General features: G+C 46.3%; 1 protein-coding gene across 1 annotated transcript in view; it reads left to right on the top strand.

Moving 5' to 3' along the window:
* Nucleotides 1–4,852: 4,852 nt before the first annotated feature.
* KPNB1 (karyopherin subunit beta 1) overlaps nucleotides 4,853–27,922 on the top strand; it is a 54,068-nt gene continuing 30,998 nt past the window's right edge. Inside the window, exons 1-8 of the mRNA XM_077459723.1 lie at nucleotides 4,853–5,016; nucleotides 5,145–5,203; nucleotides 19,686–19,868; nucleotides 19,944–20,144; nucleotides 23,056–23,208; nucleotides 24,873–24,932; nucleotides 25,042–25,131; nucleotides 25,210–25,320. Of these exons, the coding sequence (XP_077315849.1) occupies nucleotides 4,977–5,016; nucleotides 5,145–5,203; nucleotides 19,686–19,868; nucleotides 19,944–20,144; nucleotides 23,056–23,208; nucleotides 24,873–24,932; nucleotides 25,042–25,131; nucleotides 25,210–25,320 (897 nt within the window). The 5' untranslated portion in view covers nucleotides 4,853–4,976. The remainder of the gene's footprint in view (nucleotides 5,017–5,144; nucleotides 5,204–19,685; nucleotides 19,869–19,943; nucleotides 20,145–23,055; nucleotides 23,209–24,872; nucleotides 24,933–25,041; nucleotides 25,132–25,209; nucleotides 25,321–27,922) is intronic.

Raw genomic sequence — 27,922 nt, forward strand, 5'->3', positions numbered from 1 at the left:
ACATTCATTATAGTAGCGCTGTCTATACCAGAAAACATGAAAGCATGTAACAAAAAAACAACAAAATAAACAGAAAAAAAACCAGAACTCCCCTCCCTTCCCACCCCACACCCCAGAAAAACAGCCCCAGGGTGTTTGAGAACCCAAACCAAACATAATCAAACCCATTTAAAGGAGAAATCTCCCGCGGGGGCGGTGCGTATCAACCAGCACACCTAGGACAGAGTCTCCTGCGCAGAGTAGACAAACTCCAGCGCAGCCGCTTCCTGGAGGCAAAGGAAAAGAAAAAACAAGACAAAAGGGAACAAATCGTAGTGTATGTGGCGCCTCAGATTGAAGTGCAAAATTCTCTTGGAATGTTCCAAGGGCCCATTCTTAGTAACAACTCATCCAACGGGACGACAACATCGGAGTAGCGGGGTCCAGCATCATCAGTACAGAGTATTCACATCCAGAAGTAATCTTGCAAACCCCCCCGGGTATAAACTAGGGAGGGGGTAGGGCCCTAAGGCCCGGTAGACAGAATATGAAGACATGAACCTGTAGACCCCCCCTAAGGAGCATCAGAATATCAGGTCGGCTCCTCGCCCCCTGCCCAAAACCAGTATTGAAAAGGAGAGGGGCACTCCGACCTGCCCTCCAAGTTCCAAAATGGAGGGACAGAGCTAGGGGGGGGGGGGGAAATCCGATCCGCGTGACACTGGGCAAAGCTTGTGATGCTTGTGGACCCCAGTCAGGTAATCATCATCAAAAAATTATCTCTGCTGGGGAAGGGAATCAATCCATCTGGAGGCCTCACTCGGGGCGGTAAAGAAACGAACGGATTCTCCGTCAATCACTCTGAGTTTCGCGGGGAACATCATGTTGTACTTGAGACCTTTGGTGCGCAGCTGGGCCTTGACTTGGTCGAATGTCCTGCGTTGCCTCTGCGTCTCCACAGAATAATCAGGAAAAAGCATTAATTTAGCATTTTCAAAGCGCAGGTCCCCCACCTTCCTCGCCTCCCGAAGAACCAGGTCTCTGTCTCTAAAGTTCAAAAGGCGGAAAATAAACGTGCGTGGCGGGGCGCCCGGTGGGCCACGAACCGACGGCATTCTGTGCGCTCGTTCCACGACAAAATGGGGGGAGAACTCAGCGAGCGGGAGAAGTGTACGTAGCAAACGTTCGGTAAAGGCTTCGGTGTCACGGCCCTCCGACCCCTCCGGGAGGCCCACCAACCTCAGGTTGTTCCTCCTATTCCTGTTCTCGTGGTCCTCTGCCCTGGATTCCAGCGCCTTCACCCGCACCTGCAGGGTACGGAGGGAGGCATCATGGTCGCGGGTAACATCTTCCACGTCTCCAACCCTCCGTTCCACCTCGGCAAGCCGCTCCCGGTGTTTATCCATATCTCGCCTGATAAGCCCCATGTCGAGCTGTATCTGCTCTATCTTAGTGGTTAGGGTAGTCTGACAACCAGTGATCGCTTGCATAAGAGCTTGAAATTGATCATCACCCATCGGTGGCGTGTCAGCGTGGTCCGTTTGAGACGCCATGTTGGTGTAGGCCTGCCCGCGTGCCGCGCGGGTCTGTAGTGGAGTTCCCGGCGGGGTTCCCGGGACCGTATGCTTCTTCCTATGGGAACCGGAGCTACCCCTGCGCATCCCCGAGCCTCACCACCGCTTCACCGGCCCACGGGGAGAGATGTATGTCCCTAAATGCCGGATAAATAGCCTGCCAGGTGCGGAGCTCTCTGCAAACACGTCCTAGCTGGTTGCCATCTTGGCCACGCCCCCCACTCTTCACAACTTTAATCATGATCTTGGCCTTTCTGATATTTGGGTTTGGGTAAGGTCCATACTTCCCATCATAGTCGTTCCTCTCCAATGTCTCCACCATCTCCAACATCTCTCCAAAAGACATATTTGAGGCCTTAAATCTTCTCCCCCGGGATCAGGACGTTTCTGGCTCCAGGCTTTCCTCATCCTCCTCCTCATTAGTGGAACTATTAGTGCGCACCTGCTGTGTCTCCGCCATGTGCTCTCCCCACTGCGCCGAAAGAGAAGGGGCAGGAAATAGTCTAGAAAGAACGTCAGGGGCGGGAGGAGTTTCATGCATGCGCACTGTATATAAAACGCAACGCGAGTGTGTTGTACGTATGATCTGTGAACAGAGGGAGAAGCTGTCGCGCCAATCGTGCAAAACGAAGGTACAATTTTTAACTTTGTACATCACTAGCCTATACTGCTTTTAAATTAAGGCCTGTATTGGGACAAGATTTAGTGGAGTTTAGCCTGACATTAGGGTTTGTCTTGTGTTGTGTCTTGCAGAGAATATGGATGGGTTTAACGACCATAGTTTCCTCCCTCTGTTCATCGATAAGTACAGGGAGCTGCCCTGTCTGTGGCAATCTACGCATCCACACTACAGTAACAAATTAAAGAGTCAGGCAGCGATGGAGAAAGTTTGTGAAGCCGGTGGTCCCCAGGGCAGACATCAACTATTTAAGAACGAAAATTGGTGGCCTCAGGAGTACATATCTGAGGGAGCGCAAGAAGGTGCTGAAGTCCATGCAAACTGGAGCTGCAGCAGATGACGCTTATGTCCCCAGGCTGTGGTATTATGACAGGCTGCATTTTCTGTCAGACCAGGCTGATGTCAGCGTCCTTCTACGATACATTCCACCCCTGCTGAGTCTTCCGACGCCCAACCTGGGCCTTCCACTCAGGAAGAACTGGAGGAGCCCAGCTTGAGCCAGGTATAATATTGTTCTACATATTTTGGGAGTAAAAATGAATGATGTTAACTTGATTTTTGCTCACTAATTGCTGATTTTAGAAAGTGTTGCACAAATAAATAGATAGTAGTGGCCAAAACCTTTGGGCCAAGAATGAAAAATGCTGGGCTCAGAATGATAGTCTTTTCTATTTGTTAACAATTTGCAACAGTCTTGAGCTGAAAATTGTGTGTGTTTGATGAACCTAAAACGATGTCCCTTTTTCATACACAGGAAGACCTCAGTCAGGAAGAGGAGGGGGTGGAATGCAGCAGCCAGGAGGTGGCTATGGAAAGTGGCAGCCAGGAGGAGGCAGGGGTAAGCGGCAGCCAAGCGGTGGGCGGGTGGAGGAGCCTGACTGAATCCCAGGTCCCTCCCCTCCGCCTTCCACACAAAAGGGCCAGAAAGGGGGGGGAATGTGGAGGAGTCGGCTCTGAAGCTCATCTGGGAAGCTTCAGTGGCCCTCAAAGCCACCCCCACATATCAAGAGGCGTTTGCCACCTTGGCTGCCTGCAAACTCCAGAAAATGGAGGAGGGGCAACACATCTTGTGTGAGGAGCTCATCATACACACCCTCAACAAGGGGTTGTTGGGCAAAATCACACAAGCAACACACTTGTGTGATTTGGACCATGCTCCTCCTCCTCCTTCTGCCACACCTTCAGCACCACAGCCACAGCCCGGAAAGAAGCGTGGAAGGAAGACCAGAGTGTGATGACCTGGGTTCAGTCTGGTCTGACAGAAGATGCAGCTTTTTGTAGGACCACAGCCTGGGGACATAGATGTCATCTGCTGCTGTTCCGGGTTTCTTGGGCTTCAGGACCAGACTATTCTCCCTCAGACATGTACTCCTCTGCCCACCAATTTTTGCATTTAAATAGTTGATGTATGCCCTGGGGGCCAAAGGCTTCGCTAATCTCCCCAGTTTCTCCAGTGCTGCCTCCCTCTTTATTTGTTACTGACACCTAAATAAAGTTTTTTTTTTGGTTGAAGAAATACTTGCGTATATGTTTTACTTCAAAAAGAACAGTTTATTTGTGAATAGGCATGTCAATTTCAAAAATACAAAGTCAAATGAATAACAAGGGGCACCAACACCAAACAACCTCCTGTAGATTAAAAAAGAAAACAATAAAATAAAAAGATAATAATGGTGTTGTGGTAAGTTGACACACATAACACACCAAAAAAACTGCGAAGATGAGCAAACTGTCAAAAAAGGAGATCTTGATTAAAAAAACCAACCACAAAATTTAAAAACAAAAAAATGATTGGGGAGATGTGACAAATTAAAATATTGTATTGCTGAAATGAGGAAAAAGAATAAAGAAATACGTTCGGGAGAAGTCTGTGTGAATATGAGCAGCAAAACAACTTCATTCTTGTAGCATTGTAAAGAAAAAGAGAATGCGCTTCATAAAATAATTTTTAACATTGCAGCGTGACAAATGTGCTATATCGATTAAGAGCGGTAGTTTTACCTGAGCGAGCGCTTCCGTTTCCGAATTTATTCTGAGCATGCGTGGCACCTTGTCCGTCAGACTAGGCTACACACGATTGGAACTGATGTGATCGGATCATGTTATCAGAAAATTTTATAGCCCAGCTCTCAAACTTGGTCCATTGGATATTCCGACGGAAACAGTCCGATGCAGACCACACACAGTCGGAATATCCGAGAACACGGTCAGATCAGAACATGAGGCGTAGGTGTGAACGGGGCCTTAAAGTGCAACAACATGCACTAGAGAACACGAGACGTTATCTAACACACGGGTATGACTGGGCCCAAACACTGGAATACTACATCAAATCTTTATTTAAAATGTCTTTATATAACATATATGTATGGAATTTATTAATAAATCTTCATTAAGAATTTTTTTCTGACACCAGAGACATTTCCCGGTCTGTGAGGAGACTCCCCTCCCCCGCCGCCTTTTTATCTCTCCTCACAGCACATGCTGTATGACCCCACTGGGGTGACGCCCACTGCCTCATCCGCCCCTAGTCTCCGCCCTTCCCCTCCCACAATCCTTCGCCGCCGTAGCGTGCTCCTCCACCAATCAGCACTGTGTGCGTTGAGCGAGGTCGGGCTGATATCAGTGCGCGGCGAAGCCCCTCCTCCTCTCGCACTGAGCGCTCAGATCCTTCCGCGCCACGCTCCCTCCCTTCCTCCGGCAGCCCGCCCGGCACCGCCCGAGCAGTGACCGGCACCGCCAGCATGGAGCTCATCACTATCCTCGAGAAGACCGTGTCTCCAGGTGAGGTAGCGCTGTGTGTGGGGGAGGGGGTGGGAGACATGAGGAGAAGGTAGCCGGCTGTCCCTGCACGAGGGACCGGGGGAGAGTTGTGGTGAGCGGCGCGGACTGACGTCTTGTCTTTTCTACAGACCGCAATGAGTTGGAAGCGGCACAGAAGTTCCTGGAGCAGGCGGCTATCGAGAACCAGGTGAGGAGCGGGGGTTATGTGCGGTACGGGATGGAAAATGTACGGGAGGTCGGGGGCAGGGACTAGCAGCGTGCTGTCAGGCTGGCCGGGCTGGGATTTGCCGGTCATGGTTTGCTGGAGCGGCCCGAGTTCAGGCCTCCGCTAACCGCCAATACACTCACAGCCTAACCTGCCCGCCATGCGCGCTCAGCCAATAGAGGAGAGAGCTGACTTTGAGCCGGGTAGTGGCTGGCCAATGGGAAGGCGCGGCTCAGGGAGCGGTGAAGGAGGCGGGGCGGTGGCTGCTCAACACGTTGGGTTGAGTTGCGGCCTATATCTGAGTGCCGGGAAAGCGGACCCATGTGGGAGCTGCACCCAGCCTGTGACATGCAAGGGGGGGGTGATCAGAGCGGCTGCCCTCTACTGATCACCATACATCCTCTGTACCTGGATCATCTCCCTCCCTCGGCACAGAGGAGGTACGATCATCCCATGGAGGGAGATGATCCTGGTACAGAGGATGATTTGGTTACAGAGTAGGTCCAATGACCCCAGAGCATCCTCTGTACCCGGGCCATCCTCCCTCCCTCTATGGGGTCACCATGCATCCTCTGTACCCAGGCCATCCTCCCTCCCTCCCTCTATGGGGTCACCATGCATTCTCTGTACCCAGGCCATCCTCCCTCCCTCTATGGGGTCACCATGCATTCTCTGTACCGTGCCATCCTCCCTCCCTCTATGGGGTCACCATGCGTTCTCTGTACCCGTGCCATCCTCCCTCCCTCTATGGGGTCACCATGCGTTCTCTGTACCCGTGCCATCCTCCCTCCCTCTATGGGGTCACCATGCGTCCTCTGTACCCGGGCCATCCTCCCTCCCTCTATGGGGTCACCATGCGTCCTCTGTACCCGGGCCATCCTCCCTCCCTCTATGGGGTCACCATGCGTCCTCTGTACCCGGGCCATCCTCCCTCCCTCTATGGGGTCACCATGCGTCCTCTGTACCCGGGCCATCCTCCCTCCCTCTATGGGGTCACCATGCGTCCTCTGTACCCGGGCCATCCTCCCTCCCTCTATGGGGTCACCATGCGTCCTCTGTACCCGGGCCATCCTCCCTCCCTCTATGGGGTCACCATGCGTCCTCTGCACCCGGGCCATCCTCCCTCCCTCTATGGGGTCACCATGCGTCCTCTGCACCCGGGCCATCCTCCCTCCCTCCATGGGGTCACCATGCGTCCTCTGTACCCGGGCCATCCTCCCTCCCTCCATGGGGTCACCATGCGTCCTCTGTACCCGGGCCATCCTCCCTCCCTCCATGGGGTCACCATGCGTCCTCTGTACCCGGGCCATCCCCCCTCCCTCCATGGGGTCACCATGCGTCCTCTGTACCCGGGCCATCCCCCCTCCCTGGGCACAGAGGAGGTAAGATGATCCCATGGAGGGAGATGATTTGGTTACAGAGGAGGTACGTTGACCCCAGATCATCCTCCCTCCCTGTATGGGGTCACCGTACTTCTTCTGTACCCGGATCATCTGAGAGCTTACTGACTCCTAAGTGTGCACAGCAGATGTGCCTTCACTTGCATGTGTGGCAGCTGTCACCTAAAGTAAACACAACTTTTCTTTTTTTTATTTTCTTCAAGTGTCATCTTATATTTGTCTGCTCTGTGTAGTGTTTTTACAAAGTGCAGCCCCTATCCTCCAACTGGGGTCCCCAGCCAGTGCTCCTGCTCAGTGTGCCACCATAGGAAGCTGCTGCCTATGGCACTCCTGCGGGCACTTTGCTGAGTCCTTCACCCTTGTCACAGGATTTGATTAAAGAAAAAACGTTTTTAGTTTTGTATAGTGGGGAAAGATTAGAAACCCTATCAGTTTTTATTGCTATCTGTCTCCGTTGGGGAGATTTACCCTATTTGTCCTGTGTACTATTCTCATTGGAAGTAAAAGAACCCAATTTGGGTTGTCCCCAGAAAACTAAGAGGGGAAATCTACTAATGGGGACATTAGTTCTGCAAGGAATTCTCTTAATTTTGCAGGGATTCCCCCACACTTCCTGTTTCACAATGGGACACAGATGGTGAATAAAAATTGGACGGGGTTTTACCCCCCCCCCCCCATTCCAGATAAAGGGGGGTTTGTTTGCCTATAGTTCTCTATGCAAACAGGAGCCAAAGGCTAGGAGGGAGAGAGCCTTTGCTCCTAGGTATAGCACTGGCTTGAGATGGCTCCGCTAAGTATTGGCCCTCATGCACATGGGTTGTTTTTACAGCCACTTGTAGGAGTGGTGGGTGTGTGGAAAACGATACACAGGCTTACAGTAATTTTATTAAGGCATCTCCAGTGACTGACAATTTCTTCTCTCTCCGTTGTCTTCATCCTCCAGTTCTTCTCTCTCTGATGTCTACTCTTTTCCACCTCTCCGGTTAGTCTCTTCCCTGTCTTCTCCCTCTGTTCTTCGATGCTGTCTCGACATTAGAGGTCGACCGATTATATTTGACGTTTTTTAATCGGCATCGGCCAATTGTGCTGATAAAAAGGCAGATTATAACTACAGCGCGACTTGCAAATGACTTCTGTAATAGAAGTCAATGCAAGTTGCCTGAATCTTCAGTGAAGCAAACTTTCCTCCTCTCTGGGTAGTCTGCCACACAGAGTAAAGAGATACAATGTTTACACTTCTAAATGAACTGAGCTCTGTGTGTAGGTGTTTTCAGTTTAACCATTTAAAGACTAAATCTTTTCTGACACTTGTTGCTTACAAGTAAAAATCCTGTATTTTCTACCAGAAAATCACCTGGAACCTCCAAAAATTTTATATATAATTTTTTTTAGCAGAGATCCTAGGGAATAAAATAGCGGTTGTTGCAATATTGTCACACGACATTTGCACAGAGGTCTTTCAAACGCAATTTTTTTTTTAAAAAAATACACTAATTAAAAAAAAAAAAACAGTAAAGTTGGCCTTTTTTTTTTTTTATATAAATCTAAATTATACACAAGTAAACTGCAGGTTTGTTTAATAAATGTTTAAATGTACAATTTTCTGTATCACTTATTAAGGCTGCTTTCACATTGGGGCAGGCGATGGTAAAACTATGCTAGTTTTAGCGGTGCTATTTGGCTGCTAGTGGGGTGCATATAACCCAGCTAGTAGCCGAGGAAGAGGTTAAATGCATTGCATGTGCTTTGGCAGTGGTGCCCATTCATATCAATGGGCAGGAGTGGTATAGACCACTCCAAAGGTGCTGCTTGCAGGACTATATATTTTTATTTATTTTTTTAACATCCTGCCAGCGTGTCACCTGTCTTTCACACAGACTGCAGGGGAGCGGTTTTGAAGGCACTTTACAGGTGCTATTTTTAGCCCAAAAGCACCCCGAAAACCGCCCAGTGGGGTAGGTGTCTGTTAGATTTTTGCGATGAAGGGGGAAGGAAAAAAATTGGCATCTTATATCGGCCACAGTGATTTCTAATTATCGGCATCGGACAGAGAGAGACATATCAGTCGACCTCTACTCAACATGCCCTCCCCCTGTAATGCTGGGTTCACCATGTACCAATACTTATCCGCTGATGACATCTGGAGGCCCTACCCCCTTGTGACTTCACCGCTGATCCATGATGGGACAGTGATGTCACAAGGTGGCGGCGCCTCCAGATGTCGTCACGTGCCAATACTTGTATAGGAATTGGGCGGACCTAGCATTACATCGGAAGAGCATGTCGACAACATTGGAGGGAGAAGAGATCGACGACACCAGAGCTGCCTTAATAAATTACTTTAAAAATGTGGCGATATGCAGTTAGTGGCGGCTCCCGTGCGCATGTGTGGGAGTGACGTCATCGCGCTGGGAGTGGCCGGAGCAGCGATACCCAGAAGAAGGTGGACGCTCCGGACTACAGGGTACAGCGGTGACATCGCTGGCTTCTGTATCAGGTAAGTGACACATAATGGGCTACTATGCGATGCATAGTAGCCCATTATGCTTTAACTTTGCAGGGAGACCAAGAGAAAGTAAACCCATTAGGGTTTACTTCCTGTTTAAAAGTGTGTATACTGTTTAAATCCCAATAACAAACTCTGCACATGCTCAGTTGCTCTCTGCTGAGTTTGTAGTGGCTGATCTGCTGACAGCCCTAAAGTCGAAATCCACCCAATGCCATGCTTGGCACCTTTTGGGGAGGGGGGGGGGAGGAACTGGTCCCCTTCCCTAATTCTGGAGATGGGCCATGACACTATCTCCTGGAAGTTCTGCCCCTGCCACCAGGCTAATTAGAAAGCGCAGCATGCATGTGCACTGCCTGGTTCCCTTACCAAGAGTGGCAGCACTCGGCAGTTGATCTGCAGGGTTGCTGACATTGTGACCTCCCTGGACACATGGATCACGTAATTAGAAGCCACTAACTCTATGTCCACTTGGATGGGGGGCTTGAACCTGGACTCGCTGCGCAGGCGCCGTTCGTCTTTGGAGACTTTCAGAATCTCCTTGTCCTCTGTACTGTGCAAGGGCAGACGCTATCCAATGGACATTATTTGACACATCACCGTTCTTTGGCCATTTTGATTGGCCAGTATAGGATAACATAACTCCAGGAGTGCAGTCACCCTGGTGGCACACAGGCACTGAGCCGACAATGACGGCTGTCCTGGAATACACATCTACAATTGCATAGGCTGGGGGGGGGTGATTCCCCACATGGGACTGTTTTCCCATCAACCTAATATATTGTACAGTATATTAGTGATCACATCTTTCTGTAATAGAAGATTGTTTGGTACAGCTTGGAGACTCCCAACACCCAGAACGTTGGTGCCAGTGGAGTGTCATCATGGCTGAAAGAATTCAGGGCCATTGTCTCGCAAAGTTGTTCCTGTGAAATGGCTGTAGACATGAGGTAGAGCTGCATGATTCTGGCTAAAATGAGAATCACAATTTTTTTATTTTATTTTTTTGCTTAGATGGATCACGATTCTTGCGGCATAACATCTTTCACATTAAAACAAAAAAAAATTGCTAACTTTACTGTTTTTTTTTTTAACCCTTTCATGACTAAGCCAAACATTATATATATATATATATATATATATATATATATATATATATATATATATATATATATATATATATATATTTTCTAGAGAATAAAACGGCGATTGTTGCAATATTTTATGTCACACGGTATTTGCGCAGTGGTGTTTTAAACGCAACTTTTTGGGAAAAGGGACACTTTCATGAATACAAACAAAACAGTAAAATTAGCCCAATTTTTTTTGCGTAATGTGAAAGGTAATGTTACTCCGAGTAAATAGATACCAAACATGTCACACTTTATAATTGCGCGCACTTGTAGATTGACGACAAAGTACGGTACCTAAAAATCTCAATGGGCGACGCTTTAAAAAAATTTTACGGTTACCAGGTTACCGTTAGAGGAGGTCTAGTGCTAGAATTATTGCTCTCGCTCTGACGATCGCGGCGATACCTCACGTGTGATTTGAACACCGTTTACATACGCGGGCGCGACTTCCGTATGCGTTTTCTTTGCTTCGCGGGGACGGCGGGCACTTAAAAAAAAAAATTTATTTATTTTAAAATAACTAAATTGTTTTAAAAAAAATTGATCACTTTTATTGCTGTCACAAGGAATGTAAACATCCCTTGTGACAGTAATAGGTGGTGACAGGTCCTCTTTATGGAGGGATCCGGTGTCTAAAAGACCCCCCACCCCTCCTTTACACTTCAATGTATTCAGATCGCCAAAAACGGCGATTCTGAATACCGGATATTTTTTTTAAACCGGCGCCATTGGCAGCTGAGTAAACGGGAAGTGATGTCATGACGTCGCTTCCGTGTTTACGATGAGACTGGAACGAAGCCGATTACGGCTTCGTTCCAGTTCCTCCGCAGCAGCCGGAGGCGTCGGATCTCTGATCGGTGCTCCCGATTGAGCAGGAGCACCGGTAACAGCGGCGGGTGGGGGGGGACATCCCCTCCCGCTCCTCCGGCATAACAGCCGAGCGGCTTTTAGCCGCATCAGTTGTTATACCTGGATAGCCAATCGCCTGCTGCAAAAAAACGGTACTGGGATGATGCCTGCAGGTGCGGGCATCATCCCGGTATAACCCCCAGAAGCCGAGTACGCATATCTGGGTACGCTCGGCGGGAAAGGGTTAAGTGTATTTTTTTTTTTCCCCAAACAATTTCATTTGAAAGACTGCTGGGCAAACAGTGTGACATAAAATATTGCAGCAATTGGCGTTTTATTCCCTAGGGATATATATATTTATATATATATATTTTTTTTAATGTTTGGGGGTTCCAAGTAATTTTCTAGCAAAAAATATTGATTTTAACTTTGTGTCTGAAAAAGATTTCGACTTTAAGTGGTTAAACTTCCTGCATTTATACATGGTTGAAAGCTTGACAGACTACCCAGATTATTTGTTTACACAAGAAGTTCTATGCCTTTGATCTAAGGCCCCTTTCACATGGAACGGATCAGTAATGAACCGGCCCGTGATGATCCGCTTGCTCAGCGGGGATCGCTCCGTTGTCCCCGCTGAGCCGGCGGCGGACAGGGCGGTCTCTGCACACTGTGCAGGGACCGCCCTGTCAGCTCTCCACTCTTCTCTATGGGGAATCGGACAAGCACCGTCTGTCCGTGTTCATCCGATCTGCTCTGCAGACGGATAGAAAAATAGGATTTTCCTCCGTTTGCGGAGGCGGACGATAGCAGGTGTCTGCGGATTTTCACCTGCAAACACCCGCTATCCCATAGAGATGCATGTATGTCCGTATTTCATCTGCAAAACGGATGGATGAAATACGGACATAATGTCCGCATGTGTGAAAGGGGCCTAAGAAGTTAGTTACAATGTTTCATGCAAGTTCTAAACTTGGCAGATTGCCCGGGATGCTTTATTTTGACAGCTGAGTGAGCAGATAATCTCTCCACTCATATGAAAGAATCGCCTATTCTCAGTGGGAGAGATCGTCAGAGAAGAGAATCGAGATTGCGTGGTTTTTTTTTTTAACAATTAATCGCGCAGCTCTTATGAGGATGCTGGCTTTCTGGGTACCAGTCTTTAATGTCGTAGGTCAGTGATGGCGTACCTTGGCACTCCAGATGTTTTGGAACTACATTTCCCATGATGCTCTGGTACCTTGCATTGTAGTGGAGCATCATGGGAAATGTTCCAAAACATCTGGGGTGCCAAGGTTCGCCATCACTGTCCTAGGTCTTGAGCATAAAACATCTGTTCTTCAGCTGGCTTCTGGTCAGTGATTGGGCCGCTGCAAAAACACCTGATCGTTTTTACAGTACTGTAAAGACATATTGTTGTGGTTCCTCGGACCAAAATAAACACAATCAGGATTGGGAACAGATCAGTGAACGTTTTTTGCTCTTAGATCTCTTCTGCCATCAGTTAACCAGAAGGCGCTGAGCATTTCCAGGTTCGAAGCTGTCAGGATCCAGCTAAAAAGCTGGGTCAACGCTTGATCAGATACTGTCCTGTAGGCATAGCTAGCATGTTACTAAATTTTGGGTTGAGGTGGGGTAAAACCCTCTTGCTGCTTGTGCCCAACTGGTAAAGCCCCCGCTTTGCCACTGGTTTGTGAAGATACAACAGGAAGTAATGTGAGAATTTCCTCTCGGACAGTTGTTATTGTGACTCATTGTAGACCCGTGTGACTCATTGTGGACTTGTCCTCGCCTTGTCTGACAACATGCATTTGATTTCCCTTCACTTTCAGTTGCATTGACAATGGTCTTTATAGTGGTTTTTGTCACATGGAGGTTATTCCTACCTAACAAGGACACGAGTAGCCATTCAAACCTCATGTGGGTTCTAACGCTTCCCTTCTCTAGCCAGAGCGATTTATATAAAATTGTCTATTTTTGGGATTTAAGGTGGGGGGGGGGGGGTTAAATTAGGACGTGTTTAAAGAAGTTGTCCAGCCTGATCTTTTCGGGCTGGGCTTCACCTCTGGGTCACAAGAATGCCTTTTTTTTTTTTTTGCACTCCTGTGACCAGTTTTCAGCAGAGATCGGTCAAGGCAGTGCATCATCCCAACAATGGGAGTCTGGATCCGCCAGGTGCCTTGACTGACTGATGGCAGTCTCAGCGAGCTGATGAGATGGCCGCTCCCTGCCCCTCCACAGCTCATCGTTCCAATGAGTGAAGGAGCGATGCTGAGTCAGCATAGCTCATGGAGGTGAGAGACCCACGCAATTGGCGATGTTTGGCTCTGTTCTCCGTGCAGAATTTGGGGAGGTATGGACAGCTGCCGCATCGGTCTGCTGCATCCAGCTAGGCAAGTAAAATTATGCAAAAAAAAATCTTTTAAATCTGTTCTCTGGTCAAACACTCAGGGCTGTTTGAGTGATTTTAGTGGGCAGACTGTTTTCGGTTTACCAAACCTCAGATTGGTCAGCGGTCACTGCTTGCAACCCCTGCTTTAAATTTGTTAAACCTCAGGATGCCTATATCGCAATGTCCTGCAAGAGAAAGGGGTCTCTTCCCCCACAACCCTGGGCTGTGGTCTTGGGTCTGTGGGCAGGGGGATTATCAGAATCTGTAAGCCCTCTTTAAGAAGGGGGATACCCCCCCCATGTGAATGAGTATGGGTTATAGTACCCCTACCCATTCACCAAATGTCAGAGTAATAAACATGTTTTTGACAATTCCTTTATTCGTGTCCTCCAGTGTAAATCTAGTCAATCATGCTGCCAGCTGCACCCGGAACAAAAAATCGCTCAGCACTCGACGGCTGACTGTCAAATACCACCTCCCATCATTTGACAGTTCTTGTATAGGTAAGGGTGGGGCCACCTAGTGACGCCACCCCCTTGTGCTGTCACAGACCAGTGCATGCTGGGTCAGTGACATCAAGGGGGTGGTGATGCCAGATGGCCCCGCCCTTGCCTGCAAATGCATCTCATAAAATTTCAATATCAAACAGTCCATTTATTTCAAAAAGTGAAACTTCTATATTTTCTAATAGATGTTACACACAGTGATATAGTTCAAGCACTTCTTAAAGTGGTGTTCCACCCATTTAAAAGTTGACAGTTGATTTTTAATAATCAGACACTCGCCTGTCCCACAGTGCAGCAACGTGGGCACAAGAAGCCCCGTTCCTCTCCCCCCTCCTTTGCGCCGCTGGCTTTCTAACTGTGGGTGCCTGGCTGTGGCTTCCCAGCTGGGCACGCTCTGCATGAGCCACGCTGTGACCAGCCAGGCAATCTTCTGGGGCCTGTGATGTGTCCCAGAAGATTGGGGGTGGGGGGGGAGGATCTTCTTCCTTTCCAGCGCCAGGGGAGGAAGTGAAGGCCACTAGATAATGGCACACCAAACACACATTTTGCCATGTGACAAATGCTGCAAGACACACAACCCACAAAATGCCAAATGTCCCTTAAACCACATGTAGTGCAGCCAATTTAAATCGACAGGCTGCCCTATGCTTGTTACACGACACACAAAAAATGTGCGCTTCCACCAGGCTAAATGTGAATGGGGCCTGAAAGTGAAATTGGTGCGTGCTTACAAGAACAATGAGGCTCCAAAATCTCAGTAAGTAAAGCGCACCAAGCTCTGCTCTTTAAAAAAAATAAAATAAATTCTGAACCTGCTTTGGGGTTGTTGCTGTGTAGGCCCAGCCAGGTGGATGGGCTGCCCTATGTGTGAGTGAAAATGCTCCAATGCCTCCCCACCTTGCTAAAAAAAACGCACGTGGGATTGACTTCCCACTATGCAGAGATGTGATGGGGGGGCTTGACAGCTAAGTGTTTCTGGCCACTTCCTTCTATGTACTTGTATAAAGATGGCCATACACTGCAATCTGATTGTATATCGTGTATTTAGTGAGAAGGGTGATCACTGATTGAATCTCATTAAAAAAAAGTGCAGCTGGGGGAGGGTGAATGATGCAGGGTGTGTGCCAATGAGATCAGCTGGTCAACTCAATAGATGCGTTTTGGAATCATGGAGGACAGTAAAGTACATGTCTGTAGATTTTTATGCAGAGCTTTGATATTTTTTCCAAAAAAGTACATGGTGTGGGCCTTTAATTTTGATTATGGCATCTCAGAAAATTAGATTACATAAGCCCAATAAAGATTTTTTAATACATAAATGCTGGCTTACTGAAGGGTCCATGTATAGTATGCACTCAATACTTGGTCGAGGGGTTCCTTTTGCATGCATTACTGCATCAATGTGGTGTGGCATGGGGGTCATCAGCATGTGGCCCTGCTGAAGTGTAATGGAAGCCCAGGTTGCTTTAATAGTGGCCTTCAGCTCGTCTGCATTGTTGGGTCTGGTGTCATCTTCCTCATGACAATACCCCAGATTGTCTATGGGTTTAAAAAAAAAAAAAAACAGCTGTGTGCAGCAGCTCCCTAATACTTGCCTGAGCCTGATCTTCCTCAGGGTGTTGAGTCAATCAGAAGGCAGGGCAAAACTGTAGCTGTGTCTAAATGGTTAGATGGATCTGCATCTTAGCTTGGGTGCCCCCATTGAAATCTGCTTGCTGGTGGGGGCACTCAGGAGGGGAAATTCCTGACAGCTGATTCATTTGTGGACATCGCTGGCTGGGGCTCAGGTTAGTATTTGGGGGGGGGGGGGGGGTTGCTACACATGGAAGGTTTTTTGGCGAGGGGAACCCTGACTTTACAATCACTTTCTTTTCTTACATCAAGGGACACAGAGCCATAGTAATAAGTATGTGGGTTATATCAGGTGTTGGACACTGGCACGCCCCTTAAGGCGTGAACTACTCCCCCCCCCCCCCCCCCATATAACCCCTCCCATTACTGGGAGTCCTCAGGTTTTTTTTTTTTGGTTTTTTCGTCGGTGTCTAAGGTGTTGGGCACGTGTAAGGATGTGTTGTACTGGGCTCCACAGGCAGTAATCCTTTGAGAGCCAGTCACCCTGACCTGATGGCTCTGTAATGGACTAAATGAACAGTACCCGAGCCTCGTCATCTGAAGACACAAGGTTTTGCTTGCGAATGCTTTTAAAGCTGGGCCCTTGGGATCCAGTACTTCTTGGTAGTAAGGCCAATAAAAGTTTACTGACAGGGTCTTCTCTCAGGTCCAGGATTACCTGAGTGTACCCCTGTTCCTGAAGGTTTCCTTTCAAGGTCTCGGAGCCTACCGTGAAAGGAGGCGGAACAGACTCGTTGGTCTTCCCAGGGGATCAGTTCTCATTGATCTATGCATTTCCTCCAGCTCTGCTACTTCTGTGCCTTCTCCGCAGGATTAAGCAGGAACAGGAGGTGGTTCTGGTGGCCCTAGCCGGGTCCCAGAAGATCTTCATTTATCGTGATAAAGAGGGCAGTAGAAGTCCTTTGGACTCTGCCATTATAGCCATACCTTCCAGTATTTCATCCTACTTTACGGACAAGTTTACAGGTTTAACTGTTGAATCCCACTCTAGAGGATTGTGGGTGATCTCCTTCAGTAGTGTCTACTTTGACTAATGCCAGGAAGCCGGCTTCCAGAATCACTTACTTTAGAATCTGGAAGGCATATGTTGGTATGGATCCAGGGGTTGGCACCCCAGGATGTATGTCAAAGGGTAGGATTCCTGCATATGAGATCTGAAATGAAGCTGGCCGTGACTTTTATCAAGAGCTAGATCCAGGCCGGGTCGATGTCTTTTTCCTACGGCCTCTTGCTTCCCACTCTTGGTGCATAGCTTATTCAGTTTCCCCCTATCAAGGCACCTCTAAATTCTTAGGATTAAAATTGGTCTTGTTGGCTTTGTTAAATTAGCAGTTTGAACCTTACGAGACATTCTTTCTTTGACAGGAAAGCTAAGTGTGTGGCTTTTCTTTTTTTTTTTTTTTTCCTTGCCATTTCTTCTGCTAGAGTATTGGAACTATTTCATGATGCATAAGGATGAGGTGGTTTGATGTCCTCATCCTGAATTCTTACCAAAAGTGGTAAGTTTTTTTTAATTTAAACCAAGATATTCTTCCTCCTTTCTCCCCAGAAGCCTTAATCTGGGGAAGAGTTTTCTCTTGATTTAGTAAGAGCGTTTAGAATCTAGATAAAGGTGACCGCTCAGGTTCGCAAAACACAGGTTTTGTTTGTACTGCCAGAGGGTCCAAGATATGGACAGGCAGCGTCAAGATCCACTATTTTCCAAATGGATTTGTCAAGTGATTGTTCAAGCTTAAGGCTGGGTTCACACTGCTGCGGTGTATGAGATCGGATGTGATTCGTACCGCACTGCAAATCACATCCGATCTCTGTGCGATGTGAGTTCAGCCATACAGATAGTATGGCTGAATTTGCATTGCATCCGGCCCAAACTAGCACAGGACTTTTTTTTTTTTTTTTTTTGTCCGCAGCATGCGATCCGATTCCTGTCAGAGTTTGCAGATCGCACTGCGATATGCTAACGTTTCACTGACACTCCCAGCGGTTCGCATAGGGCAGTGTGAACTGCCGCCGGAGGCATGCGATGCGGGAACCCGCAGCGGATTTGCAGCATTCCCGCATCGCTGCAGTGTGAACCCAGCCTAAAGAAGAAAGTTCTTCCTTCTCATATTAAGAGCATATTCATCCAGGATGATTGGTGCCTCTTGGATGGTACATGATCAGGACTTTTTTTTTTTTTTCAATATTGAAGGTCATGAGGATATTGCCTTTGGGCACAGCATACACTGCAGTATGAGTCCTCTGGCCTCCTGTTTCCTTGATTCTGTCTCCCAACCCCACCCACCCCCCTTCAGTTACCATTGCTATGGGACATCCCACATAGTTATTACTATGGCTCTGTATCCCCTGATAAAAGAAAATAGGATTTTTAAAATGGTTTACCTGTAAAATCCTTTTCTTTGATGTACATCAGGGGACACAGGTCCCTCCCTTCTTATACACTTTGATTGCTGCTATAACCCACATCGTTATTACTATGGCTTTGTGTCCCCCGATGTACATCAAAGAAAAGGATTTTTACAGGTAAGCAGTTTTAAAAATCCTATTTTTTTAAGGCTGCTGCCTGCTCCTTTAACCAACTTTTACTGTGCCCTGATTGGGTAAAGCGTTGCCCAGTCAGGGCGCAGAATGCGCTGTGCTGCATGCATAACAGATCACCTTACTCTAATTACATTCTGCTGTCAGTGGGCAAACCCCCCCCCCCCCCAATGAGTCATGATTAAGAACACCAGTGGGCAGATGTAAAAACTGACTTGATCTGAACTGAAAAATGATTTAAACAATCTTTTCAAAGAGTGACTAAACTGTTGCCTGTGTGACAGGAGCCTAACTCAGCAGCTGTGTCCTTAGCAATTGTTGCAATGTGTTGGCATATTTGTAATATATATTTTTCACAAGGACTAGAACCAGCTTTTATTTTGGGCTGTTGACGTAAAAGGCAGAGGAAAGTGTCCTTGTTCTGGATGCTTTGCTGTGTAGTTGCAGTCTGGAGTAATTCTTAACTTGTTAATAGGGTCCTGAAACATACTGTAAACTGTGGTTTTAATCCAGGTAAATACACAATCATCTTTCTGTCAAGTTTGGTTTGGCTCAGACAGCTAATGATTACGTGCCCCCAGCAGTGACAGGCGTGCAAAAGATCAAATGTTCACACTTTTTTTTTTTTTTTTTTTTTTTTTTTTTTTGCGCTTTCTGGGTTTGCTATCTGCAGTCCTTCAAATCTGAAAATCTGCATTTCTGGTTATCCTTTTCCTGAAAAAGATGCTATTGCTGGTTTTAAAGTGGAAGTAACGTCTACTTTTTAACTTGTATCTACAGGTAAGTCTATGAGGCTTGCCTATGAATATCTCCTAAACTTGCACTGTTTAGGAAATATTTATATGTAATACACCTGATGTCACTCACCAGTACATGCTCTCTGAAGGGATGGCATACCTTTTTGGAGTTTCCAGGGCACATGCGCACGAGTAACGTCATCACGGCCTTAGCCATTCATACAGTCGGAGCCTGTGATCCCAGGCGGAAGAACTGGGTGAAGCTAGAAGCATCAGAGCCATAACTGTGCTGGATTGCATGTGGTGCATATTAGTACATTATGACTTAAACCTGCAGGGGGCCTGTGGTGGATGCAATATAAGCCCTACCTCTCCAAAAAACTTTCCTGAAAATAAGACCTACAAGGACTTTAACTAGGGCTTATTTGGGAGGTAGGGCTTATATTACAGCCATCACCGGCAATCACGCTAGGTCTTATTTTCGGGGAAACGCTAGCATTAGGAAATATATTTTTCTTAGAATTGCCTAATGTGCTCAGACTATTTTAGTGTACCAAAAAAAGTGCCACTCTTGACCTCTTGGTGATGAAATGGTTGTGGTCAGCTTCAGTGCCTTATGACTGGCAAAAATGCTGTATCCATTAAAGCATCTTTTGTTTTATAAGGCCTCAAACGCAAAGCAGGTTGTATAGCTATGCAAATATGTGTAATTTTATGTATAATCTAACTACCACTATCCAGTCTGCACTGCATTAACTCTTTCTTTCTTTCCAGGCAACTTTCCTGTTGGAGCTCTCAAAAGTGCTGGCCAATCCTGCAAACAGCCAGGTTGCTAGAGTTGCTTCCGGTTTACAGATTAAGAACTCTTTGACCTCAAAAGACCCCGATTTGAAGACCCAGTACCAACAACGGTGGCTGGCAATTGATTCCAATGTCCGGAGTGAGATCAAAGCTCTGGTAAGTTCTGAGTAGACAAATTTTAAAGAAAAAAATTAACCAATAGCTCTTAAGTGACATGTATCTGCTCTACAGGTTTTGCGGACTCTGGGAACCGAAAGCTACAGGCCCAGTTCAGCATCACAGTGCGTGGCGGGGATAGCATGTGCAGAAATACCAGTCAACCAATGGCCTCAACTAATACCGCAGCTTGTTGCGAACGTGACCGACCTAAACAGTACAGAGCACATGAAAGAATCTACGCTGGAAGCAATTGGATATATTTGCCAGGACATTGTAAGTGTATTGCTTTTATCTCGTTAGGTGCTATATCTTGATAGCATTTATTATGTTTGGAAGGTGTTTTTTCCCTTTTTATGGAATTTAAGAAATGCTATAAAGGGATTACAATTATTGTTGGGTTGAAGCCAAATTACCAGTAAAAGAAATCCTACTGAAAAATTAATTCTTGGGGTTTATTCACTAAAAATACTTCCTGGAACTTATTTTTTTGAGATTGTGGCTTTACAATTCAATCAAAATGGTGATCTGGGTGACTTCATTCTGTTCAAGTGGACACTGATGGGGCCTGTGTTCTGCAGTGGGTGGGGGGTAGTAGCTGCATTGCACAGGTTTAAAGTGGCTGTAAACCCTTACAAACCACTTTGACCTACAGGTAAGCCTAGATTAAGGCTTACCTGTAGGTCCAAGAAATATCTCCTAAACCTATATGGTTTAGGAGATATTCGCCCGAAAACAGGCACCACTGTACACGGTGCATGCGTCGTAGACAGCGGCGTGCAGGCGCACTGAACGCGGCATTCTCAACGACGGAGCTGCCGTGCGTGTCGGCTCCCGTGCGCATGCGCGGGAGTGACGTCATCGCGGCTTCGCCGAATGACAGTGGCGGAGCTGCGAGACCCCACCAACAAGATGGATGCGGCGGACTACAGGGGACAGCGGTGACTTCACTGGCTCCTGTGTCAGGTAAGTGACACATAATGGACTACTATGCGATGCACAGTAGTCCATTATGCTTTGCCTTTGCAGGGAATGAAAGAGGAAGTAAACTCATCAGGGTTTACTTCCTCTTTAAGTGCAGAATAAGGGCTCTTTCACACGGGGCGGATCAGTGATGAGATCTGCTTGCTCAGCGGGGATCGCCCCCGTTAATCCCCGCTGAGCAGGAAGATGACAGTGCAGGGACAGGCCTGTCAAAGCGCCGCTCTTTACTATGGGAGATCGGATGACGACAGACCGCACAGTCCGTCGTTGCCCGATCCGATGACGGATGGAAAAGTAGGTTTTTCCTCCTTCACACTTTTTCGGAGGGTGTCGGATGTCACCTGACATCCGACGCTCCATAGACCTCTATGGAGCATCCGTTCAGGTCTGCCTGAAAAACTGACAGGTGGACCTGAACGGATTGGCTGTGTGAAAGAGGCCTTGACTATTTAATTTGCTATAAAAAATGTTTAGTTTGGGCTAGCCTGCTCCTATTGTTTACTGACTTATACCAGAGCAGTCAGTGTGGACCCTGTAAATCGGTGCAGCAGCTTGTGCTGTGTTCTGGCCGAGTCTTGCTTGCCTCCTTTCTGTGGCTGGGAAATGAGCCATTCAAGAATCTCTTACATTTTTTTTTTTTTTTTTTTCCCAATAAATGACTATGCAGGGTTCTGTGGCCAAGGTGAAGCCTGTGATGTCAATTGCCTTCTTGGCCAATCGGAACGCCTTGTGTTCATGGGGTAAAACGAAAGGCGTTTCCTGGATGATTTTACCACATAATGACATTGGTTTTCTGTCCACAGAAGGCAAGTGTGTTGGACTTTAGCTGAGAACACAACACAGATTACAGTGCAAGCTGCTACACTGTATTGTGGGATCCGCAGCTCTCATGGGGCATGCTGGTCTTAACAAAATTTTTATAGGCAGAGGAAACCTTTAATCCCTATTAAAGGTATTTGAAATGAAAAGATCATGGATATGGAGGAGTTTGTGTTCCCAGTAGGTACTATATGGGGTGTTTTATACAGAAATGGGGTAGTGTGCGAAACCTATGCATGTTGGAAAATTTAGTGGGCATTAATTATGGGCTGAGAGAAGCATGCAGATGCATGGTTCTGTCCAACTCTGATCTGCATACTTGTTCCAGATCAGCAAACCTTAAAGCCGGACATAACCATGGAATTGGCTTTTTAAAAAACATTTATATTCTCTTCTCCCCCGGAAAGAATTAAAGAATTATCTGTTCATTTTTCCCAGGGGATGATGAAGGTCGTGATAGTGGCCTGTTACTTCCTCTGCCATCAGCACTCTCTCCTCCACTCATTCTGGCATGTGGATGGATTCTGGGGATCCTTGCATACAAGGCAGGTCTTTTGGCCCTACAATGTACAGGAAGACATCAGGGCTGTAGCTGGTGGCTTCAGGGGGAACATGCAATGAATAAAGATTGTGTATGTATACATACCCTTTATACTGTGCAGGTGTTTTGTTTGCTCTGAAACCTGAATTGAGCACCCTCCTGAACGAATGCTCCAGAGGTCTAAGGAGCGTTGGATGTCAGCGGTGACATGTCCGCTGACATCCGACCTGCTCCGATCCAAAAAAGTGTGACGGAGGAAAAATCAATTTTTTAATCCGTCGTCGGATGACGATGGACACTGCGGTCCGTCATCACCCGATCTCCCGTAGGGGAGAGCGGCACTGTGACAGGTCCAACCAAGCGGATATCCATGGGGCGGATCGGCACTGATCCGCCCCGTGTGAAAGGACCCTTAAGAGGCGGGGCTAACTACCAAATCTGACAGCAGGGTGGATCCTCACAATATTGGTTTTCTCTGAGCCTCGAGTAGCCCTGCTCCAGCAGGCCATTGACTTCACACAAGAGGACAAAAGTAATTGTGCTTCTTCAACTCACAAGAAACTTGGCCATACTTTTTAACACTTGGCTTTTAACTCCCCCCCCAAACCTTAATTAATCCGACTTGTTAAATTTTAGTACTGACCTTAGATTTTGATCTTTGGGAGGCAGGAAGTGTCTCTTGCTTGTATCAGAGTTCCAGCTAGTTTTCCCTAGAACGCAGACCCCATCAGTGTCCACTTGAACAGTATGATGTCACCCAGATTACCCAAGCTCATATTCTTAATCTACATTCCATTCTGATGCTTTCTACTGTTTCTAAGTAAATTTTATTTTTATTTTTAGGATCCAGAGCAACTGCAGCATAAATCAAATGAAATATTGACTGCTATCATCCAGGGTATGAGAAAAGAGGAGCCAAGTAACAATGTCAGACTAGCGGCAACAAACGCTCTGCTCAACTCTCTGGAGTTCACAAAATCGAACTTTGACAAAGAGGTGAGAAAAGTGTTGTCTTTTACCTGCAACTTCAGTCTTCTTGTACAGTAACGTTAATGCTGGGGGAGTTCAGAGCTATGGATGTGCTATAGAGAATTTGTGGAATTGCTGAGCTTGCAGCAGATAGTTGTAATGCTTGGACTGGCTATTGTTCTGTGCACTGAAACAGTCAGATGGATTTAAATTGGCCAAACTCTGCTGCATGTTTGTAACTTCCTCACTGACTGCTGAAGTAACCTCTTTGTCAGCACTTTAGTTGGAGCTTGAAATTTCATGCTTATGTTGGTAGAATATAACCTGAAATATCTTGATTGTGGCACAGCTTATCTGCTTTTTTTTAGCCTACAGTTAAAGATGGGACCTGTTTACTAATAATCCACTACATCTTGCCCTGCACATCGGGTAACACAAGGTCCTGTTTTCTGTGCTTCCATGTGCCCAGAGACCCTGATGCCCCAGAAACGGTCTGCAACCCTGTTAAGGAAAGGTGCTTGGCAATGTGGTCACCCCTCTTCAGGGGCAAGGGCACTTGTATTAGATCGTGGTAAGGCAGTGACATAATTGGGCTACGAAGTTGGAATGAAAGTCAAGGAATTATGAGAATGTATTGGTAGGTTGGGGTAACAGTAGGTTAATCAGATACTTGGTGCTGTAGCAAGGTTCTTAAGGGCCAACATCTTGTCATAGCTACTACATATGGTTTGGGTGGGCTTTGAAGGTTAATGTGACCATCAACTAATTTACTTTTCAGTTGATGCAGATTTAATAACCTTCTGCCTTGGTATCCCAAAAGACTTTTGGAGAAACCCCACTTGGAATTCACACTTAATGACAATTACAAAGTTGGGCAAAGGTTCTGCTGCTCTGATTAGATACTTTTGTAATGTAGCAAGCCAATTTTCGAAATGCAGTTGCAAGAGATTGACCAGCAGACAGTTAAAGTGGTTGTAAACACAACAAACCTTGACCTACAGGTAAGCCTAGATTAAGGCTTACCTGTAGGTCCAAGAAATATCTCCTAAACCTACACAGTTTAGGAGATATTTGCCGAAAGACAGCTACCGCAGTCAACGGCGATGTGCCGGCTCCCGTGCGCATGTGCGGGAGTGACTTTATCGCGGCTTTGCCGAATGACCGCTGCGGAGCAGTGAGACCCACCGAGAAGATGGATGCGCCGGACTACAGGGGATAGCGGTGACTTCGCTGGCTCCTGTTTCAGGTAAGTGACACATAATGGACTACTATGTGATGTATAGTAGTCCATTATACTTTACCTTTGCAGGGAATGAAAGAGGAAGTAAACCCATCAGGGTTTACTTCCTCTTTAAACTGGTGCAGGCCTAAAACCGGACTTGGTCTGTGGGTATTTCCTTTCACTATTCTGTAGTGTAAACTAGAATGGAATAAAGAATCTCATTGTCGCTGGACCCCTGAATGTAAGAATATCTGTAGTTTTTTTGCTCTAAAATGGTTGGCAAGCATTTCACTTGCCTATTTGTCACTTCGTAGTTGAACAGTAAGCTTTTATTTGCTAAAATTAATGAGGGATAATGCTCCCGTATAATCCTGATGGTTTTTTTTTTTTTGTATTCCAAATGTAACATGTTTGCCCTATTTTCTCAACTCTGTGTTTTGTGTATATTAATTACATTTTTCCTTTCAAGGCTGAAAGACACTATATAATGCAAGTGGTCTGCGAAGCAACACAATGTCCTGATACTAGGGTGAGTTTGATTCCTCTCCCCCCCCCAATTTTGACTTCTCCAACTTCCATGTAGCGGTGCTCCACATTGGATATTTTTATTCATGCATCCCTTTTTTTTTTTTTTGTAGGTACGAGTGGCTGCATTACAAAATCTGGTGAAGATCATGTCTTTGTACTATCAGTATATGGAAACGTACATGGGTCCTGCACTATTTGCTGTGAGTATGTGATCATAACCAGGTTTTGTTTTAGTTTGAGGTGAGTATTATGTAATGCACCTTTTTTGTGTTCTGTAGATCACTGTGGAGGCAATGAAGAATGAAATTGATGAAGTTGCTCTGCAGGGAATTGAGTTCTGGTCCAACGTTTGTGATGAGGAAATGGACTTGGCAATTGAAGCATCTGAGGTAATGCTGGTTACATTATTGTATCTTCTAAATTTGACAGGTGCGTGTTAGATTCAGTAATCCAGAAAACGCACCAAAAGTCATTTTAAACGTGTCAAAAACATGGTATGAGTTTTCAAGCACACCAGTGGGGATGGGCCTTACTGCTTATTACTAATTGCCATCATATTGTTAGTGCTTATCAAACATTGTTTTCCACCTGTTAAAGCGACCTTCAGTGTTTCTATTTTTTTATATATATATTTTTTTTTTTCCCCCAACTTTCAATCTAATAAATCTTCTGCCCTTGCTTTAACTTTGGCTAGTAAAAAAACTTAATTTTCTGCCAGTAAATGCCTTGTACAGCCCACTTCCTTGTTTTATGGTAAAAAGCCTAGGCTTATGACATCATGCACTGCTCTTGTCCAGGTCAACATTTCCTCAGCAGTAGCCCATTGGACTGCCTTGCAGTGTTGCCAGACAATGGAGGGGGAGGGCTTCTGGTGCCCAGCTCATGATCCTTTCTGCCTGACAATGACAGACTGGAATCTTGCCCTCTGCTTGACTCTATGCCTTGCTTATTGCAGAATTTGTAGGTGTGCTTCGACACCTTTGCATCCACTTCGCTTTCAGCCATGGAGACTGACTGTCTCTAAATCCTTAAGACAATGCTTCACCCTAGGAGACTGAGGCCTCTACCACTTGGAGACTGTCAAATCTTGACACGGTTTGCACGACTTAATGTGAGGATCAGCATGCAACTTCAACTGGTACTGCTCCCTGCCTGGGCAAAGCAGGGAGAAAAAAACAATACAAGGCTCTATACTGTCATTACTAAGCCCTTGCAATCTAGGAATCCAGCATCTCAGATGCTTGGGTGCTGGAGGTGGTTCCAGGGGGCTACAAGCTAGAATTCATGTCTACCAATCTTCTACACAGATTACCAAATCTCCATGCAGCCGTCTATTTATTTATTTTTTAGTTTTATTGCTATTGCCCAGTCACTGACGGAAAAGTTTCTGTGGTTCTAATCTGACTTGTTACGATTCCCAAACCAAATGGGGAATCTACCCCATCTTGAATCTTAAGGGCCTCAATTGTCTTCATTCAGGCTCAAATTTCACCGGGTCTGACATCAAGGATACATACTTGCATGTCCCCTTTTTTAGTCTTGTTTGGGTCCCCAGCACTTCCAGATTGTAGCTGTGCCCTTTTTAGCTTGCCCTGTCCACCCCTAGTGTTGGCAATGATTCATCTGTATGCTATGCTTGATACACTACCGGGGCAGGTCTGTTTTTGGCATATCTGGATAACCTCCTGTAGTGTTCAGCTGAGGATTTGGCGCAATGTAGCTTGAATTGTTCAGATCTTGCAGAGTTTGAGCTGGGTCCTGAAATTTCAGAAATCTGCATTGGAACGAACACGTTGCTGAATTTTTTTTTTTTCTTAGGAGAAGCATTTAGAAGTACGGGTTAACAAAAAAAAATGACTCGCCTAGCTGGATGCAGCATCAATCCAATGCTTCATCTGTCCCCCATGGCTCTAAGACTGGGAACTGGGGGATCAAATGATTGCTCAGTCCTCATTGTTCTGCAAGCAGAGTTACTGGCTGTTAGATAGCAGCTCTCTGCTCTGGTCCTCCAACATCCAATAATGGAGCCTTAGGCTGTGGAGGGGCTGGGAGCGGCTGGCTCAGGCTTTCATTGGCTGGCTGAGCCCAGGCTTCTGGGCAGATTACGACCATTTGGTTGATCTTTTCAGAGCCTGCTATCAGCTGAAACCTTGTCATAGGTGTGCAGAACAAACTGCACTCCTCCCCCTTTTTTTTTTTTATTTTTTTTTTATTTTTATTTTTTTTAAATCCATAGAATTGCAGCCAAAAGGCTTTGGCTTTAGTCTCCTTTTTTTAACTCTCCAGTCCAGAAGTTGCGCAACTCTTCACTTTTGCATCAGGAGGCTGGGGCTCAGTCTTTCAAGGCAAGGTTGGTTTACTACCTGGACAGGATGTTAAGACAAGGTTGTCCCTGCCCAGTGTCTCAAAGTTGGGAAGTCTATGCTTTAATGTTTTTCCTTTCTTTACCTGGGAAAGCGGTACTCGACAACTTGTCAGTGAAGTAAAGTTGGTTTCCAAGGAATCTTGTCTCCTGATCAACAGTCTGTAACTTTGCTTGATTTGTTTGTTAGTCCTTGGAAAGCTCTACACCCTGAGACAGTCATTGATCAGGAATCAGTTGGACCATGCCATAGTACTGTAGTTCACCATTCTGCTTCAAGGTCACTGCCATTGATGCCATGGCTGAAGCCTAATGTTGGCCATACATGTATAGATTTTCAGTTGAGAATATTTGTACAAACATTCTTTATACTCAATGAATGAACTAACCCTGTTTTTTGTAAATGTCACTTTCTTTTAACATTAAAATTTTAAACTTCAATTTCTGAACAAAAAACACATTTTGAAAAAAAATTCACTCAAGAAGTGTTCTATTCTGCTTAGTTTTCCTGTCTCTGTGGTTTGGAACAAGTTAATTTTGACCCCATTAATGATTTTAAAATCTAACGATTGTTCTTAAAGCAAAAATTTTGCAAGTGCAAATCGGGTTTTGGGCACCTGAAGTATAAA

The sequence above is a fragment of the Lithobates pipiens genome, unplaced genomic scaffold (assembly GCF_037356315.1).
Source record: "Lithobates pipiens isolate NorthernLeopardFrog02 unplaced genomic scaffold, aLitPip1_a1.2 Scaffold_28, whole genome shotgun sequence".
NCBI lineage: Eukaryota > Metazoa > Chordata > Amphibia > Anura > Ranidae > Lithobates > Lithobates pipiens.